Source organism: Aureobasidium pullulans (assembly GCF_000721785.1).
Source record: "Aureobasidium pullulans EXF-150 unplaced genomic scaffold scaffold_3, whole genome shotgun sequence".
In the NCBI taxonomy this organism is placed as follows: Eukaryota; Fungi; Ascomycota; class Dothideomycetes; order Dothideales; family Saccotheciaceae; genus Aureobasidium; species Aureobasidium pullulans.
In genome coordinates, this window is record NW_021941023.1 from 389,515 (window position 1) to 406,676 (window position 17,162).

The 17,162-nt window shown below is 50.3% G+C and overlaps 8 protein-coding genes across 8 annotated transcripts; 5 read left to right on the forward strand and 3 right to left on the reverse strand.

The window, feature by feature from the left end:
- Nucleotides 1–74: 74 nt before the first annotated feature.
- Nucleotides 75–559, forward strand: M438DRAFT_267681 (endoribonuclease L-PSP; the record flags this gene model as incomplete). The annotated part of the gene is made up of 2 exons (XM_029900204.1): nt 75–183; nt 240–559. 2 exons carry the CDS (start codon nt 75–77, stop codon nt 557–559), a joined length of 429 nt encoding a protein of 142 aa, XP_029763694.1.
- A 507-nt stretch (nt 560–1,066) lies between these two features.
- On the forward strand, nt 1,067–3,964 carry M438DRAFT_342673 (uncharacterized protein). Its single transcript, XM_029904816.1, has one exon. The coding sequence runs from the start codon at nt 1,558–1,560 to the stop codon at nt 3,784–3,786; it is 2,229 nt and encodes a 742-aa protein (XP_029763695.1). The 5' UTR covers nt 1,067–1,557; the 3' UTR covers nt 3,787–3,964.
- Nucleotides 3,965–5,157: 1,193 nt separating this feature from the next.
- Nucleotides 5,158–5,809, reverse strand: M438DRAFT_126373 (uncharacterized protein). Its single transcript, XM_029898787.1, has one exon. The coding sequence runs from the start codon at nt 5,684–5,686 to the stop codon at nt 5,327–5,329; it is 360 nt and encodes a 119-aa protein (XP_029763696.1). The 5' UTR covers nt 5,687–5,809; the 3' UTR covers nt 5,158–5,326.
- Nucleotides 5,810–8,110: 2,301 nt separating this feature from the next.
- On the forward strand, nt 8,111–8,539 carry M438DRAFT_371907 (uncharacterized protein; the record flags this gene model as incomplete). The annotated part of the gene is made up of 1 exon (XM_029908305.1): nt 8,111–8,539. One exon carries the CDS (start codon nt 8,111–8,113, stop codon nt 8,537–8,539), a length of 429 nt encoding a protein of 142 aa, XP_029763697.1.
- Nucleotides 8,540–10,190: 1,651 nt separating this feature from the next.
- Nucleotides 10,191–11,065, forward strand: M438DRAFT_266558 (t-SNARE; the record flags this gene model as incomplete). Its single annotated transcript, XM_029900121.1, has 2 exons — nt 10,191–10,655; nt 10,709–11,065. The coding sequence occupies 2 exons, from the start codon at nt 10,191–10,193 to the stop codon at nt 11,063–11,065; spliced, it is 822 nt and encodes a 273-aa protein (XP_029763698.1).
- A 1,112-nt stretch (nt 11,066–12,177) lies between these two features.
- Nucleotides 12,178–13,173, reverse strand: M438DRAFT_126440 (uncharacterized protein). Its single transcript, XM_029898788.1, has one exon. It carries the CDS (start codon nt 12,830–12,832, stop codon nt 12,311–12,313), a length of 522 nt encoding a protein of 173 aa, XP_029763699.1. The 5' UTR covers nt 12,833–13,173; the 3' UTR covers nt 12,178–12,310.
- A 58-nt stretch (nt 13,174–13,231) lies between these two features.
- On the forward strand, nt 13,232–14,986 carry M438DRAFT_312159 (mannose-6-phosphate isomerase; the record flags this gene model as incomplete). Its single annotated transcript, XM_029902508.1, has 4 exons — nt 13,232–13,502; nt 13,560–13,580; nt 13,640–14,461; nt 14,514–14,986. Exons 1-4 carry the CDS (start codon nt 13,472–13,474, stop codon nt 14,984–14,986), a joined length of 1,347 nt encoding a protein of 448 aa, XP_029763700.1. The 5' UTR covers nt 13,232–13,471.
- Nucleotides 14,987–16,333: 1,347 nt separating this feature from the next.
- M438DRAFT_332020 (uncharacterized protein) lies at nt 16,334–17,162 on the reverse strand (the record flags this gene model as incomplete). Its single annotated transcript, XM_029903453.1, has 3 exons — nt 16,334–16,723; nt 16,776–16,921; nt 16,982–17,162. 3 exons carry the CDS (start codon nt 17,160–17,162, stop codon nt 16,334–16,336), a joined length of 717 nt encoding a protein of 238 aa, XP_029763701.1.

Consider the following 17,162-nt stretch of genomic DNA (forward strand, 5'->3'; position numbering starts at 1 on the left):
CATCTCCTCTCATCCGTATCATCACTACACTCTCCCACAAGATTCCCTACACGAAGATCTTATATCTTGCTGTTATGGCTCCCATTTTCACTAGCTACCCAGGCGTTGGAGAAACCAATCAGAAGAAGTTTTGGTACAGCCAAGCAGTCCGCATTGGAGACCGGATTGAATGTGCCGGCCAAGGTAGCACAATCTTCTTGCATGATAATACCCTCAACTGACGTGTCTCTCCTCAAAAGGTGGCTGGAATCCCGAGACCGGCGAATTCTACAAGGAAATCAACGCTCAAATCGATCAAGCATTCGATAATTGTGAGCTCAATCTCCGTCATGCTGGCGGTCAAGGCTGGTCTCAAGTGGTGCGGGTCAATTCTTACCATGTCCCTATCAACAATGAAGCCTTGGATGCAATGGTCCGCAACTTCAAGAAGTGGATGCCGAACCGTCAACCTATCTGGACTTGTGTTGGAGTGCCGAGGTTGGGTGAGGATGATATGCGAGTCGAGATTGAAGTTGTGGCCGTGGACGAGGACGGAAAGCCAATCGCTACTCAGAAGTAGATCATGGAAATTGCGGAATTTCGAAAGCATGCTATTACCTTCAGTGAATCTGTCTAATCGGTGTCAATTAACAAGACGATTCACCATAGCCGGGTGTCGGATCTAAAGTGACACGATTCAGTGGTGTTCTTAAGAGGCATATTTATATAAGAAAAGAATGCCAGGGTTGCTCTGCTTACGAGAATGACTTCACCATTCTACGCATGCCAAGATCCGGGTTGATCTGCCTTCTAGCGAGCACATATCTTATCATCTAGATCATGGACGATATATGCGTCTTTGGCTAGTGAGGCAGATGCATGAAGAATGAGGCTTGAAGTTGTGTAACGGCCCCGTCAAAAGGAGAATTGTCGTCGTCAGCCCTGTATGAGAATCGGTTATGCTTACCGAAGATCTAGGGCTTGGTTTGCCTGGAGAGCGACCGAAATCTAGCCAGCCACCACAGCGTTTGCCTCTCGGTTGAACACCGCCACGACAAGTCTGAAGCTTTGAATGCTTTTCTCTATTGGATGCGTACGCGGTCGCTCCAACAAAAAGCTCGGCGGACTGCGTTGACTTCGTACGACAAAATCTTGTCTGTCAGGCAGAAGGTCATGAATCGATTTGTGGAAGATTTGCAAAGCTTCCGACCTCCGAAACACCACGACGACTCCCCCAGCTCATCCTTCCTCACCCGACCTGCATTGCTGCAGGATTCGCAATGCCATCTACATGATCTCTTGGAGGGTGTGTAGATCATCTTATAAGCATTTGACTCGTCGAATCGAAATGTGTTCGAGCTAGTAGGTGCTGACGGTATGAGCTGGCGCAATGTCGTCCATTTGGTACTACTGATATGGCGAAAAACGGCTTGGCTAAGGATGGTACGCGCGGCCAAGAATTGTACACGCGCCCAATAATATCAAGCTATTTCCTATCTCTGAAGCATTTGGAGTCTCCTCGTTCACAGTTTTTTGAGACTCGAACGAAACATATCATCGAGGTGCAGTTCTGTCGAAATGCCGCGCCCTCGTGATTTGGTCCCTTTCCTGCTCCCCTGGCTGGCTGCTGCAGGACCTCTACCGGAAACCGCTAATCTAATACCGACAACTGATGCAACCACACATGCAAACCATATCTTCAATGCCCTGCATAGCTCTATGCGCCAATTTGGCTCTTCCTTGAACCACAATGGCATGTCCCTCTTCATCGCTACAGTCCCAGAAGGTACTGAATTCTATCATGGAACATCACAGAAGGACCGCATCAATGGCACTCAATGGCTTGCCTTCGAACCCGAACACGCCTTGCTCTTTGCTCGAGGACATCGTGGGCCCCCACCTGGACATGGTCCTCCTGGCGATGGTCATGCACCTCCTGATTTTGAACACGAAAAGCCCAAGGGACCATACTTTCCCGATGAAGGAATAGATCAATCAAACCCCACGGAGAACAAAGACCACGACAAGTACAAATCGCCAAAAGATGGATCAAAGCATCACGACGGCAAGGATCGCAAGGGTCGCCCTGGAAAACATCACAGCGACAAGGGGTGCCATGGCCCTTCACGTAACGAGTCTCGTCCAGATGCTCCGCATCACCCTCCTCCGCCACCTCACCATGGGCCCCCTCCGCATCACCATGATGGTCCGCCTTCTCCGCCGCACCGTTGTCCTCCTGGAGAAGGCCATCTGCCTTGCGAACCAAGTGAAGGTCATCGCGGTCCTCCTCATAGGGGTCCTCCATCCAAGCATCACGGATATCCGCCTGCGTGGTTCGGACATCACGATGACCATGAGCATCATGAGCATCACGATGATCACGAGCACCATGGTGATCATGGTGACGACGAGCATCATGAACACCACGGACCACCACCTCACATGTTCTTCGATGAGCTGAACGAGCACCACCACGATGACGAAAAACACCGTAGTGTGTTCTCATTGCCGCCGATTGGATTCTGGGCACATCGCTTGGGCGACTTGTTGCGTAATCCCAAGAAACGTCATACACCTCCTCCTGCTCGTCCAACCACTTCAGTGATTCCATCTTCGCCCGAATCGATCGAGACGAGGGCGGAGCAAGAGCCTCTGGTCTCGGACGATCCTAAGCCTAAGGAAGACAATTCTGGCTATCTGCATACTTACCGTACGAAGCACAATTTGCGCTTGCTCTACGTGGATGGCCAATCTGCTGCCAAATCTAAGAAGGGAACTCTCGATACACAGGATGTCTTGCTTCTCGATGACAGCATCGACCACGGCTCAGGAATGTTCGGCGAGATGGAGCGCGCCAAACAGATGTGCAAGATGGCTCACGAGCAATGGAACGATCGTATCGACGGTGTTCTGCGCATGGAAGGCGGATTCGAAATTATCCTGTGTGATTTCGCCGCTCATCTCAACGTCGTCAATATCGTCAAGACCAACCCTGAGTCTCGTGGAGGTGGTCTTGGTGGTGGCGCCGATAATGGCGATGGATTCAGCTACTACCGTGCTGTTGCCGCTCGTTATCATGGTATCGGTGGTGGCCGCGTGGAGCTCGATTACGAAAATTTCGTCTCTGCCTTTGCGTACCCTGAGGCCATCTACTTCGATGACACCGGTCGCCCTCGTCTTAACAACGCATCCGGCGCTATCGACGACGTTCGCCGAGCTGTTGACAAGATGGTCTTGCGCAAAAACGACGACTTTGAGACGGTCAACTGGCAGGTAGTTGCTGATATGGTCGTTGCACGTTACTCCGACCGTATCGAATACCTTGCTTCAGGCTCGCTCAGCACTCTTTCATCTCTACAAGCAGAGGTTGGACGTGCGATCCGCCCTTTCATCGACTACAGTGCCCGCAACAGCAGCGCTGAAATCGATCGCTGTGCGTCGCAATTCGTTCCTGGCACGCAAGCTCTCACCTCCACCAGTGTGGCCTCCCAGGCGATCCGCGAGGTAACCAATACTCTCTGCTCCAGCCTGGTATCAGCCTTCGCACAAACAGATCACGCTGCCATGCTCGATCAGATCAAAGAACTCAAAGAGTACTTGGCTTGGACAACTTGGAAGCAATGTCGTGGCTGCGCTGCCGATGAGGTCTGCTTCCTGCCAATCTGGCCCACCGGCACAGCCGAGGACTTTGTACAGCCCAAGTGCAGGTCCAACGTCAAGATGGGCCCTGGACATGGCAGTGAGAATCGCTACTGGAATGACTTTGGACGACCTATGTCCAAGAAGTTCAAGTCCCTGGAAGCGTAAGAGGAGCATCTTTGGGTGTGTGATGTTATCTTTCCCTTGATTAGTTTTTCTTTCTGTCGTTTTTGGTGTTTCGTTCGTTTCTAAATACCCCCTTATAGTGCATACTTAATTGTTTCCTTTGTCGACTCTCTTGTTCTGAACCCTTTGGATTGGATGATACCATTACATAACATTGCTTATACAACTTTGTCTTACCTTTGAGTCATTACTCCGAAATTGTTCTCACCAAACCTGTGACCAGTGTTGGAAACACCTTGCATTTTCACATGCAGTCGAAGACGCGGTCGGCGTCTAGGGATTGGGTTTTCCGGATACGCATTCCCCTTCATATATATTACGTGCATGTGCCCGGTTGTTTCTCCCCTGTCGATACTCCAGGCTAGCATCCCACTTTCCGTCTTGGATGAGGTTTTCGAGTCCTGAACCACTGCAGCGTCGGAAGCGCATCTGCAGAGACGACGAGGACGATGATAGGCTCCAGGCAAGCCCGTCGACCACCCGAGAGACGTACTACATAGTCATATTCTTGCTTGCCTTTTACAACCATCCGTGAGCCCTCGCGCGCGCTACCATCCACTTCGATGTTTGAGGCAGCTAAAGACGGGTTAAGGATGGTGCAAGATAGGGAAGGAAATGAAGGCTCAGAATATGGCAGCAACTTTAGATGCGAGAATGTGTTTGTGCTTGTGCGAGTAAGAGGAATGTGAGTTAATTGTAGGAATAGATGAAGAGCATGCAGAGCAGTGTCTAGTGGAACCAGTCGTTACTAGTGGTAATGAAAGAATCCAAAGTGGGAGAAGGAAAGACGTGTGCTTTCTAGTGCTGACAGAGCCTAAGGATGCTGTAAAGGTGAAGTTAATACCGAACACTTTGAACCCTTTAGATCTTAATCTTGCTTCACTCGGCATCGTAGGGGACTTTGTAGAGTGATGGCATTAATATCTTATTACCCACAAAAGGTGTTGTGATGTTTGTAGACATCGGCACGAACTCCTTCTCCCTTGTAAGACTTCTAACCTGACTGATAGAAGGCAAGATACTTTTAGTAATTGGGTATATGGTCATTAAGAGCGGTGCTTCTTCTTAATTCCTTTGGACAGCTATGTCATTACCGAAAACATTGTGCCTTTTGACCGCTGTTCTGCTCCAGTGCCTCTACATCTGCGTTACACATTTGCCGAAAGACTGAAAACAGCAGCCTGAACTGTGGTCGGCTCTAATACTGATCATCTTACCGGATGGTGGTTATTTAGCCGGCGTGGTCAGGCAGACCGGTCACTTACCTCAGGCATCAGACCTCACGACCCTGAACTTCGATCAATCTTCTCGCGCTTCTGCCTCCCTTTCTTCGTGTCGGCAACAATCAACAAGGTCAGTCGCCGCCGATTGCCTCTCTCAGTGGCGGCTCCAGGCCTTCCACCTCGTCTCGAGAGAACCTTCGTGCTTTCCTCCACAGTTCCCGAGCACATCGGCCGCTGTGGCGCTTGTTCTTCCCCTCCGCCGTTTTGCTTCCGCTCCGTTCAAATTCTCCGCTGTTCTTTCACATGCAAGTTGCCAAGGATTTGGAGACGTTTGTGCACGAGAAGTTTTCGGAGTGGAGAGATTCTCGGGATTTTGGGAGAGCTGTTCTCGGCATGTGTGTGGGATCAAGAGTTCGTGGGGCTGTGTGCGGTCTGTCGGCCCGGGATTTCTGGATTTGAGGATGTGGAGGAGGTGGAGAGTCGTGATTCATGAGGTGAGAGAAGCGAATGTGATGACGGACAAGACCACAATATTCTGTGCTGGTGATGGGCTGGACTGGACGTTGGTTCAGATATTGCTCAGGCAAGACGATGCTAGAGTCTGTTTTGCGATAGCACGTCGAATGTGGAGGAATGCATGGTCTTGCTCGAGATACCATACCCACCCGGCTGAGCTGTGAGAACAAGACAGATGTCTGTCGTTCATAGTACGATCATGCCTGACGATACGATTTGATGACACCGTAGCTCGTGCATTGCTACGTTGGATCTTGCAAACAAACCTGCAGCATCATGAAGTTGCAATTCTCGGACCGACGACCACCAATAATTTCTGCCATTTTTTTTCCAGGAAAATTTATCACGGCCTCGGAACCCACTCCATCTTCAACTACGCCATCTGTCAAGCTATGAACCTGGGGCAAGGCAGCATCCCAAATGAAAACGAAGAGCCGCCTGCCTTGGCCTGCGTAGTTGTAGTCAGTACATTCAGGTACATCCAGGTACATGACGAATGTTCTACTGAGCCGCGAGATGCCGATGCAACACCTCCTCTAGGTACCGCCGGAACCTTGCAAGCAGAATCGACATCGAATCTTTGTTGTGTGATGACGGAGACGTTTGTTGTTCCTTCGAAAGGGGTTGGGGACATTTGATCGTTGGGATGCATAGAGAAAGAGTTTTTCCTCCTCGGCGAGCTCGGTCAAATATATCAACTTTCAAGAGGATTTCTGTTCTTGCAAAAAATGCTTCCGGCTTCCGATAGAATGCACACCTCGAGCCTCGAGGCCTTCTTTCGCTTGCGGTCAATGGTCATGTTTGAAGCTCGGCTTACGGCAATAGGGAGCCTTGATATCGGCTATGTCTTCATTTCGCACTTCTCTCGGGCCAAACGTGTCTTTTGCGATAGGATAATTTTTCTGAAGCAGAAATAGCAGACGAGAAGGAACCGGAATGTGGATCTTCCCCAGCATCACCCCACAACCGAGATCTGCCCTTACTCGGTGGGGACAAATATTGGATCCTTTTCGCTTCGGGAGTCGCCTTTTGATGCTTTGTATGATACGGGCCGAAGATGCATGAGCAAACCAGTTCAGGGCAATTAAGCATATCATTGTAAAGACAACGGTCTCTTATAGATGGAGGAGAGGGTTTAAGTCAGCCAACAGCTCTTTATTGACTCCATGTGCACGATCGGACTATATGAGTGTGTGTGGTGGGACAAGGTTTGATGCTAAGATGGAACATATTACATGCGATTGTCGTGTCTTGGACGATCAACTTGTTTCGACGCGCGGATGTCGACCTTCTACCGAAGAGCAATAGGCAGTATCGATGCCGTTGGAGAGAAAGTAGACTGAGGTCCTCGATACGGTTCTTCCTGCTTGAGCCGAATGAAGGAGGATGTATCTCCATGCTTGGGAGGGTCGATATGACTATCTATCAAGATGCACAATGATATTGGAGATTTGGATGGGGACCACTGAGAGCTCGACTTCTGATACTATCCCATGACCATGAGCACTGTCGCTGTTGTTCTGATTTGAATGGTCCTCATGCCAAACAGAAATCTAGGCCATAGTTCCATGAGTCGTCGCGTCCAGATGCTTCTTCATGACCAGGTCACGCCTGACTGCTTGTTGTGATAGACAGACTGATCGTCCATGCAGAGCAGTCCTTTTGTTTTACTTGTAACCCACATAGACCACGATCAACTCACGTGCATGACGGCGGCTGTCACAGAATGTTTGTGTTTTGAAGTCGCTTGAATCTTTCGGTCTTCTCTGCGGCTGCCTACGTCTGCCCAGCACTTACCCCGAGTCGGAAACAGCACCAAGCGCGCGCCTTCCCCGGCCTTTCTCGAGGAGGAGAAATTGCGTTCCGACTCGGCAGAATCTGATTTTTGGTAGATAGCGCGAGAGCATCACCTCATGGCAAACTGTCGGCCCGGCAGTAAGATGCGGGTTACGGGTCACTGCGGGTTCTTCGTCGTTGCTGTATGTGGGGGATGAGGCGATCCACCATAGTTTGAAGGGCCGAGCAAGATCTGACAAGTTCTATATTTCTTTCCTCTTCTTCCCTCCGTCCTTTCTCCCATCGTCCACCAGCTGTTTCCGTCACATCCACCTGTCCATCAAAACAAAGCACCACACCCTCGGAGCGCCTAGCACATCAGCCTTTTTGCTTTTACACCCGTCAATCCCCAGATTCCCCAGGTAGTCGCCGATCCGACAACGATTCGCGTGCGCATATCACGCGGATTTTGCCCGTCCTTCCATCCGCCCTCTGCCAATCGCTCGCCTTTAGCCGGCTTCTGCAGCAGCCCTTTGAGCGCTAGATCTTCCCTCGGCTCATTTTCCTTCCACACACGACTCGTTATTCCCTAGTCGGCCGAGAGCAGACTGGTCCCTGAAGCCAATCCCTACTTGAATCGCCCTCGACTGAGTCGATTCCACACGCCCCTGCAGTCGTCATCGCCGACTCTTTCAGCTCTTAAATCCAGCCCTCCCCTGGCCACACTCTTCTCCGCATTCCTCCACAAACCTTCTCCAGTTTATCAGTCTTGCTGTTTCCTCCCAAAAGCAATGGATTCTCAATCAAACCAACACTTCTACGCCCACCAGAGACCTTCCTACCCTCAGGCCTCATACAACCAATCAACCTTTACGTCCTCGGCCAGCCTGTCATCGTTGGCTTCCATCAACACCAGCCCTAGCCAAACCAACATGAGCTCGCGTCAATCACCTACTCTGGTCTCTGCCGCCCCCGTGTCGTCGCCTTCCAGCCAATCTCAACACTTCTCGTTACCGCCTTCAATGAACCAAGAGAACAACTACTACCAGCAAATGCCCCAGTTCCCTCAACAACATCGCGGTAGTTTCTCCGAAGAGCAAAGACCCAGAGGCCTCAACGACACATCGCCCTTTTTGCAAGACTTCAGTCTTCTTGCTGAGGCTGCCAAGCGTGCCCAGATGGCCGTCATGATGAGAGACTTTGACGATCTCGAGATGTAATGCGAGCATTCTTTGCTCAGACAACTTCAAGCATGCATGTTTCGTGCGTTTACGGGTTTATGATTGGATGACAATTGGGTTCAAAGGAGGAGTTTCATGATGGGATGTGTTTTTAGTATGGCGTTGGTCGGTCGAGACTCATGGATGATGATGTCTGGGATTTTAGAGATTCCCCCCATGTTACTGTACAATAGTTTTAGGTCCGCCACGGACAAGATCTCGCAAGAGGCAGAATAGAAGAATTCTCGCAAGCATTTGACATCTTCCATATTTTGTGAACTACCTTTTCGCGGTGTTGTCACACGTGCAGCTATCGAAATGCACAACGATTATGATTCAGGCCATGTCCAGTGAGAGCGTATCGTAGAGCTGGCCTCTGTGGAGGATACCATAGAACGAACTCCGTTCTGCATTACCTACTGCATCAGTGTCTCGAAGAATTGTCCTGAGATGGCGATTGTGATGAAAATTTGTACACAAGGAGGCTGTATGTCACTTCCCCAGTGTTCAAATGCCGTGGTTACCAGAGCGCCGATTGAGTTACCTGGGGGCGGCAGCCTAGCCCTCCATACCGTATTCATCGTCATTGTATTGCCGACACAATACGATGGTGATGGGCGGCGAATATGACGAAGAACAATGTCTGACAGATGTAAAACAAGGATGATGGCGAAACTGCCATTGCAACACCAGGAACTTGGAAGTACGAAGAGAGAGGAGCATGCACAGGCGTCCAGTTTGCACGTTGATCACCGTTTCATGACGGGCTGCATGCAGAAGAGTTGGGCACTCTGTTTCGATCGATCTCTCTCTCTCTCTGATACAAGAAGAGGCGTGACCTTTGCAACGCAGTGAAGAACCACAGCAAACAGCTGGTAGGAAAGACAATGATGGATGAACAAAAAGGCGATTGTTATGGTTGTGCAGACGGGAAATTGAGCGTGGCGTCCCTCGGTCGATCAGTGCTGCGCGGGTGTGTCTGGGAAACCTGACGTTGCTGTGGTTGGCCAACCAGTCGCTGCATCCGTCGCTCGCTCGTCAAAGCGCTCAATCACGAACCTTGACTGCCTGTTCAACCCATTTTTCCACCTCTGCTCAGTCGTCGTCGCGCCTTCCTCGAGGACTTCAATCTTCCGTCGCGTGCTTTCATTTGTGAACCGACCGTCGTCGCTCCTGCCTAATAACCGCCCTTTGCACGTGTCGTCGAGTCGCAACGCCATCTCACTCTTTCGTCGTCCACGCTCTCTTCGCTACAGAAACAACTTTACGCCAGCATCTTAATAATTACTTGCGCTCCAATTGCGCTCGCCTAGAAACATGGCATACAATAACAACAACCAATACTCGGGCTACGGCGGAAACCCTTACGGCGATGGAGACAACCCCTATGGCACCGAGGGCTACGGCCAAGCAAACCCTTACGCACAGTCGTACAGCGATGTATGTTTATTCCGACTGTGGCGACAGTCAATGTATTAATTTCGACCAGCAGCAGCCTCTCCAGCCCCCGGCACCCACTCGCCAGGGTGAGTCCAACTACTCTGCCATGACCCAGGACTCGCAGTACAGCACACCGCAAGCTGCCGGAGTTCCCGCCAATGGAGTCCCCGCTGCGCAAGCCGGCGGTATGGCCACCGGATCGCAAGCACCAATGCAACAGGCAGCGCCTACTGTGCTCAGCAACCAGGACTTCCTTGCGCGCGTCGAGGCAGCCAAAGCCGACATCCGCCAATTGACCCAATACATTTCCGAGATTGCTTCTGCCCATCAGCGCACTCTCAACAGCCCCGATGCTTCTACCAACCAGGCCCTCGAGTCCATTGTTACCCAGACCCAGGTACTCAACACTTCCATCAAGGACCAGATCAAGTTCCTCGAGACCGACGCTGCCAGAAGTGGACGTAACAACAACATCAAGAACAGCCAGGTCGGCCAGCTGAAGACGAGCTTCAAGAAGCAGCTTGAGGAGTACCGCAACGAGGAGGCCAGCTACGAGCGCCGCTACCGTGAGCAAATCGCCCGTCAATACCGCATCGTCAACCCCGAGGCTACCGATGCCGAGGTCCAGGAGGCTTCCAACGCTGACTGGGGCAACGAGGGTGTCTTCCAGACTGCTGTATGTTTACCTTCTGCCAATGCCTTGGTCGCACATGCTAATTCTGTATATAGCTCAAGACCAACCGTTCCGCGACTGCCAGCACCGTCCTCGGTGCTGTGCGTGCTCGTCACAACGACATTCAGCAGATTGAGCGTACTTTGATCGAGTTGAACAAGCTCTTCGAGGATCTCGCCGAGGCCGTTGTCATCCAGGAACCCATGATCCAGCAAGCCGAGCAGCACACCGAGAACGTTAAGAAGGACACGGAGGCTGGCAACGTTCAGCTCGACAAGGGTATCACACATGCCCGCCGTGCTCGCCGCCTGAAATGGTGGTGCCTGCTCATTGTCCTCATCATTATCATCATCGTTGGTCTGGCTGTTGGTCTTACCATTGGCCTGAGGAACAAGAACAACAACGGTGCTTAGATGTAGAGCACTGTCCTTACTTGGCTCTCGGATGTCTGATTGGATTTCATGGAGCTATATCGTCTAGCATTGCAGCACACCCTTCCAGTCGCCTACGTCGACATCGTCAAGTTGACGACATTTACTCTGCGAAGAGGACGGGCAAGACTTGCTCCCTTCTCTCAAACATGCGTCAGGTGGATTGACGATGAGCGATGAGCCTGTTCCTCATGTCTGGTAAAACAAAGATGGAAAGAAAGGAGGTCACACAATCTTCCGGTCTTTCCTATTCCTTTTCTGATAACCCGATGTTTTCTGGTCTTTCTTCATATCCTTTGTTCTTTTTTACTTAATAATAAGAAGGAGATGAAGAAATCGGATCATATCACTTTTTCTTCACCATTACAGCACTTACTCTTATCTCCTTTTCTTTGACTCCTTTTTATGTAAATTTGTATTACCCACACAGCGAGTACAACAACAATCAATTAATTCCATTAATCTGATAAAATGACAAACCATCAAGAATAATACTCCTGTCTTGTTCTGTCTCTCATGTCTTGATCCGACCTCAGCAGATACAACGACACCTTTCATTACCCTTCATGGAAGTGATCTGGATGATTTGGGTATACGTATGCCAACGTCACCAGCTTGTACATCAGAGATTTGGATGTTGTGGGTCTTTTGTGATGACATTAGATGCCAATGTTATATAGGTAATCCCCCTTGGCTGTTTATTCATCTGTTTTTTCAACCACAGATTATGTATGACCAGATATACAGAAATTCCCACAATCACTGATGTTGAAGGGGAAGAAGTGATCTATCACTGCGAGCACGAAGCAAATATATCCGTAGACAAAAGCAATCTTTGTTGCAGAATGTATGAAAAAAAAAAAAAAAAGAGACTAGGATTTTTTTTTTGGTTTATATATCTGTAGGTATCGAAGAGTTTGGGAAAAGCAAGGGGGGGAGTTGTTGTGAAAGTGGTGGTTAAGTGAAGGGGACTGGGGGGGTATAGAGCGAGTGTAGGAGGATAGAAAAGCAGGTGAGGAAGTGAAATAGGGAAGAAAGTGTAGTAGGGAAGAAGGGTAGTCGGGAAGGAAGAAACGTCTGAAATCAACGCCGGAGTCGTCATACTGGCGGTAGAGCGAGCGTGAGAGGTGAAGGAACAGTAGAGTGACGGGAAGGGGGAAGGGAAGTATAGAGCAGAAGCGCCATTGCAATCAGAGCAAAGTGGAGGCAGACAAGTCAGCAAGCAACCTAAGTAGGCACCTCACAATCCCTATGATCAGGGTGTTGCTCGCACCACTCATGAGTCCTGAAATCACATTCTCCCCTTCTGTCTCCGCCGTCGAGACACTTCAACTGACACCCCTGGGGCAGTTCGCCATACTGCCTCCAATCCAGCTTGTAGATCTCAGCACAGCGCAACGCACGTTGCTCATGCGGCGGGTTAGGGTCGAGAGCGTTTTTGCACTGGTTAGGGTGATCCATGCACCATTGGCTGCTGCAGTAGGAGTGGTGAGGGTGGTGGTCGCACCAATCGCGTGTTACAGGGACGGGTCTGGTTTCCGGTGGGTCGGGGTACAGGATTGTCTCGTTTTCGTATACCGGTGGGTCTACTGTTGGTGAGCGTTTGGGGTCTGCTTCTTGACGGGCGGCGAGGTGGAGTTTGTCGGCAGAGGCGGCGATGTTGAAGATGTCGTTGCGAGCGANACCCGGGGAATTGCTTCTGGCAGGACGTTGGGTTGTACCTGCAAAAGAGGTTGCGTGTGGGTTCATCTACCCATTGTCTCGCGACGAGGGTGGCGTCTTTGCTTGAAGCAAATGGATTGGACCAAGAGACGGTGGGGAAAGCAGTGGCTCCACCGACTAGGAGAGCCAGTAGACTGGCTTTGAGGCAAGAGTTTGAGGGCATGATGTAGGTGTGGGTGGAGAAGGAAGAAAGGAAACAAGGGAAACCAGCCGCTATGTCGAATACTTATACCATACTGTCCAGAAACATGGATATTGTGTTCGCACGGGTTGAGCATATTCTAGGGAAACGCCATGAGATGTGGTCGAATGAGCCAACTCAAACTTACTCTTTACCATCGGTCTGGCTCGCAATTAGACGCGGAGCGAGACGCGTCGTCAAAGCGGGCGTAGCTTCGAGTTCTTTATCTTCCATACTGTTATACCGGGGCAGAAGGCGAAGGTTGCTGTTGCCGCGCAGGACGGAAACGGACTGTGATAGGGGAGTCGCGGTCGAGAAGTTCATGTCGAAAGTCCTGACGAAAGGGGCAGTTGCCCCGCTTGAAGCTTCAGTGTTTGCATGTGGTCAGCTGTGACGTGGCTGGGCATCACCCCTTTCTTTTTTGCATATATCGAACACGAGGAAGCTGTTTGCCTCGTCGCATCACTTTCGAAACACGCTCAAACATGCAGATTCCACTAATTCGCTTGCAATGCGGTAAGAAGGGTTGTGCACAGACTGAATACAAGACAAGACTGACATGACGATTTGCAGGCTGCAATAGCTATGAGTGGGGTAAAGGCCCTTTGCGACAATCATCACAATCCATGCAAAATACTGATGGACATCTGTAGGAAAGGTCGGAAAGCAGTCCGCTGCCGCCCGCTTCGCCTCTGCCACACCTTCCGACTTCAGCATCGAGGAAGAGAAGCCCTACGCCGAGCTATGGATGGGCACCCACCCCAGCAACCCCTCCAAGGATCTGCAGACACAACGCACCCTACTCGACCTCGTCCAAGACAATGAAGCCTTGATGTCCAAGGAGATTTCGGAAAAGTACCAGAAGAAGCTGCCTTTCCTGTTCAAGGTCCTGTCCGTCAACAAGGCTCTCTCCATCCAGGCTCACCCCAACAAGAAGCTGGCCGAGAAGCTACACAAGAAAGACTCCAAGAACTACCCGGATGACAACCACAAGCCCGAAATGGCTCTTGCCATCACTCCCTTCGATGGTCTCTGCGGCTTCCGTCCACTCGCTGAGATCTCGCACTTCCTCGACAGTGTACCCAGTTTGAGAAGCCTGGTAGGCGAGGATGAGGCAAAGAAGTTCCAAGAGACAGTCAAGGGTCAGGAGACAACAGAAGACGAATCCAAGACTTCGGAAAACAAGAAGGTGCTGCAGGCTGCTTTCCGTGGTCTCATGGAGAGCAAACCCGAGGATATTGAGAAGCACGCCAAAGATCTCATTCAACAAGCCAAGGACGAGGGCGACAAGTTTGCCGGCAACGGTGGCCCTTCAAACAATGGCAAGGAGCTTTCAGACTTGATGCTCAGACTCCAAGGTCAATTCCCCAACGACATTGGTCTCTTCGTCTCTTTCTTCCTGAACTACGTCAAGCTCGAGGTTGGCGAGGCCATGTTCCTCAAGGCCGATGACATTCACGCCTATCTCTCAGGAGGTAATCCATCATTTCTTCTCTACCAGCTTCTTCATTGACTGACATGATCCAGACATCATCGAGTGCATGGCTTCCTCCGACAACGTCGTTCGTGCTGGCTTCACCCCTAAGTTCAAGGACGTCGACACCCTCACTGATATGCTCACCTACTCCTACGCTCCCATCAGCGAACAAAAGATGTCGCCGACCGACTACCCCTTCGTAACCCTCAACACCACCGCCTACAGCTCTAGCTCCTCGGCCACCCTCTACGACCCTCCGATCGAGGAATTCAGCGTCGTCAAGACTGACCTCAACAAGTCGGGCGCAAAGGCCACTTTCGAATCCATCGACGGCCCCAGTATCATCATCTGCACAAAGGGATCCGGCAAGATCAGTGTTGGTCCCAAAGAGGAGGAGATCAAGGAAGGATACGTATACTTCGTCGGCGCCACCGCCAAGTGCGTGCTTGAAAGCATCGGAGATGAGCCTCTGGTCACTTTCAAGGCTTTCTGCGAGTTGAATGGCAAGGAGAGCAAGATCTAAGTTTTCGACGTTCTCGCTTCATGATTAAATGAGATGAGCATAGTATTCTACAGCATACATTTGGTTTTAATTAACTTTTTTCTTGATTTGGTCTATCATGCCTTCCTTGTTCGTTCGGTCACATTATCATTTCCCTTGAACTCGCAGCTCCCGATCTAATTGCTCGTTCCCTTTCTTGAATTAGTAGTCATCTTGTTCAAAGATTGTATGCTTGTAAGGAAAGAGAGGAGGCTTTCCTTGATTATAAAGATATTAGATACAGAGATGAAGGTTAGGTAAAGTATAGGATGTGAAATATGGAGATGTGGTAAAAAAAAACAAGCATCAGGGGAGGAAAATGTCTAGGTTAAACAGAGGAAAGAAAAAGAGAACAATTTAGCAATAGAGGAAAGGAACAATTTAGCAATAGAGGAAAGAGAACAATTTAGCAAAAAGAGTGAGGAAAGAGACAGGAGCAACGAAATAAGGAGCTAGGACAACATGATTACAACCAAGGACGAAAGTGAAGAAAAGTAGGAAAGATCGAGTAACTAACAGGGAAGCACCCTAGCAACAAACTTCTTGAGGCAAAGGAAAGTCCAACAAATCGACAATCAATGGCAGGGAAGAGCTTGAATCTCCAAGGAAGGGAGTAAGGCCGAGCACGCCAGGAGACCGATCGAGTGGGGGGAACAGAAAGCGGATTGTCAAGGATCAGAGTAGAGCGATGAAGGATATAAGGAAGAAGCGATTGATGGGCCGAGGAACCAGCGACCAAACTGCCTGCCCCTTTCTTTCCCGTGTGCGGAACAGTACATAGGAAGGAGTGATGAATGTATTCAACTGCTCCCTTCACGCGAATTCGTCTTTTGTACGGTAGCAAATGTGAGTAGTCGATTCATTTGATTTGTTGGCTGACAAGCACTATGGATGTGAGAATTTGCTTCATCTCTATCGCTGTCTATGGTGCTGTTTCCTGGACATTTGGCAGACAATGTGTCCTCTTGAATCCTCGCGATGCCCGTCTGTCGATTATCTACAAAGTGTTGTTGTAGGGCCGATCTCCGGTGCTTCGGAATTTTGTGATGGGTGCTTGACGCAGAGTTGACTCTTAACGTGGCAGGACCGAGTTCTACGGTTTGCATTTTGCTGGTGTCCATGTTTTTCCAGGGTACGTGCGGAGGTTGTGTTTTGTTGAGCTCTGAGAATTCGTTCCACAAGATTCATGGTCCTTGAGCAGTAGTCTGCTGTATTGTTCATGGAGTCCCGGTCCTGGTACCATCTCTCCGGCTTGCATTGTCCCTCATTCAACATTCGGGATCTTCGCTCGGTCCAGGGTTCTTCGGTGTAGCTTTCAAGGCGCGGCACTTAGTCATTCTTCCAAGCTCTCTCCTTCTCTACCCTTCCCTCAACAACACGTTCCACAAAGGTCTGTAAGCTCGGCTTGCCCTCTTCCATGGCGTCTTCCGAGACCTGCTCCTTACAGCATTCCTCCTTGGCCTTGTCATGTGCCTTTTCCCAGGTGTCCAGATCGAACTCTCCTTCGCTGAGGTCGAGGAGAAGGTTTCCAGTTGATGAGAAGGCGAATACATGAGCAGAAGAAGCTTGGAGCAGTATTTTGGGTGTGGGGTTAATAGAGAGGTCGCCCGAAGGAGAGACGGCCAAGAGAGTTGAAGTGAGTGTTGTAGCCAAGGGGATACTGCCGCTGATGAAAGCGAGGAGGGAGGCATTGAGGAGAGCTGGGAGAGGTGACAGAGCCTGCTTTCATTGTTAGCTTTGGGCTCAATACGTTGTACAGTTGAGAACGTACGAAAGAAGCTGGGAGAGTGTTCTCTTGTTCTGGAGTCTTGATGATTTGCAGGGTCAACTGGATCATGGTACGCGGGTGCATGTGGGTTAGGACGATGTCGCGGAGAGTCGAGTTGATGAGCGATTCGAGATGGCGTTCTTTGGGACCTGTAGATGTACATTAGATATTGAGCTTCTTTCTGATCCGAGACAAAGACCAAGACTCACTGCCCACACCAACAGCAGGGCGCACGTTGACTTCAAGAGCGGCATGCTGAGGCAGCTCATCACGACGCCCTACTTCGATGGGTCCATTTACAGCCGCCACGACTGTGTATCCTGCCGCCGAGTATCGTGCTGAGCCATCTGCTCTGTGGAGCATTGACACCTCTGCTGATAGATATGTCAT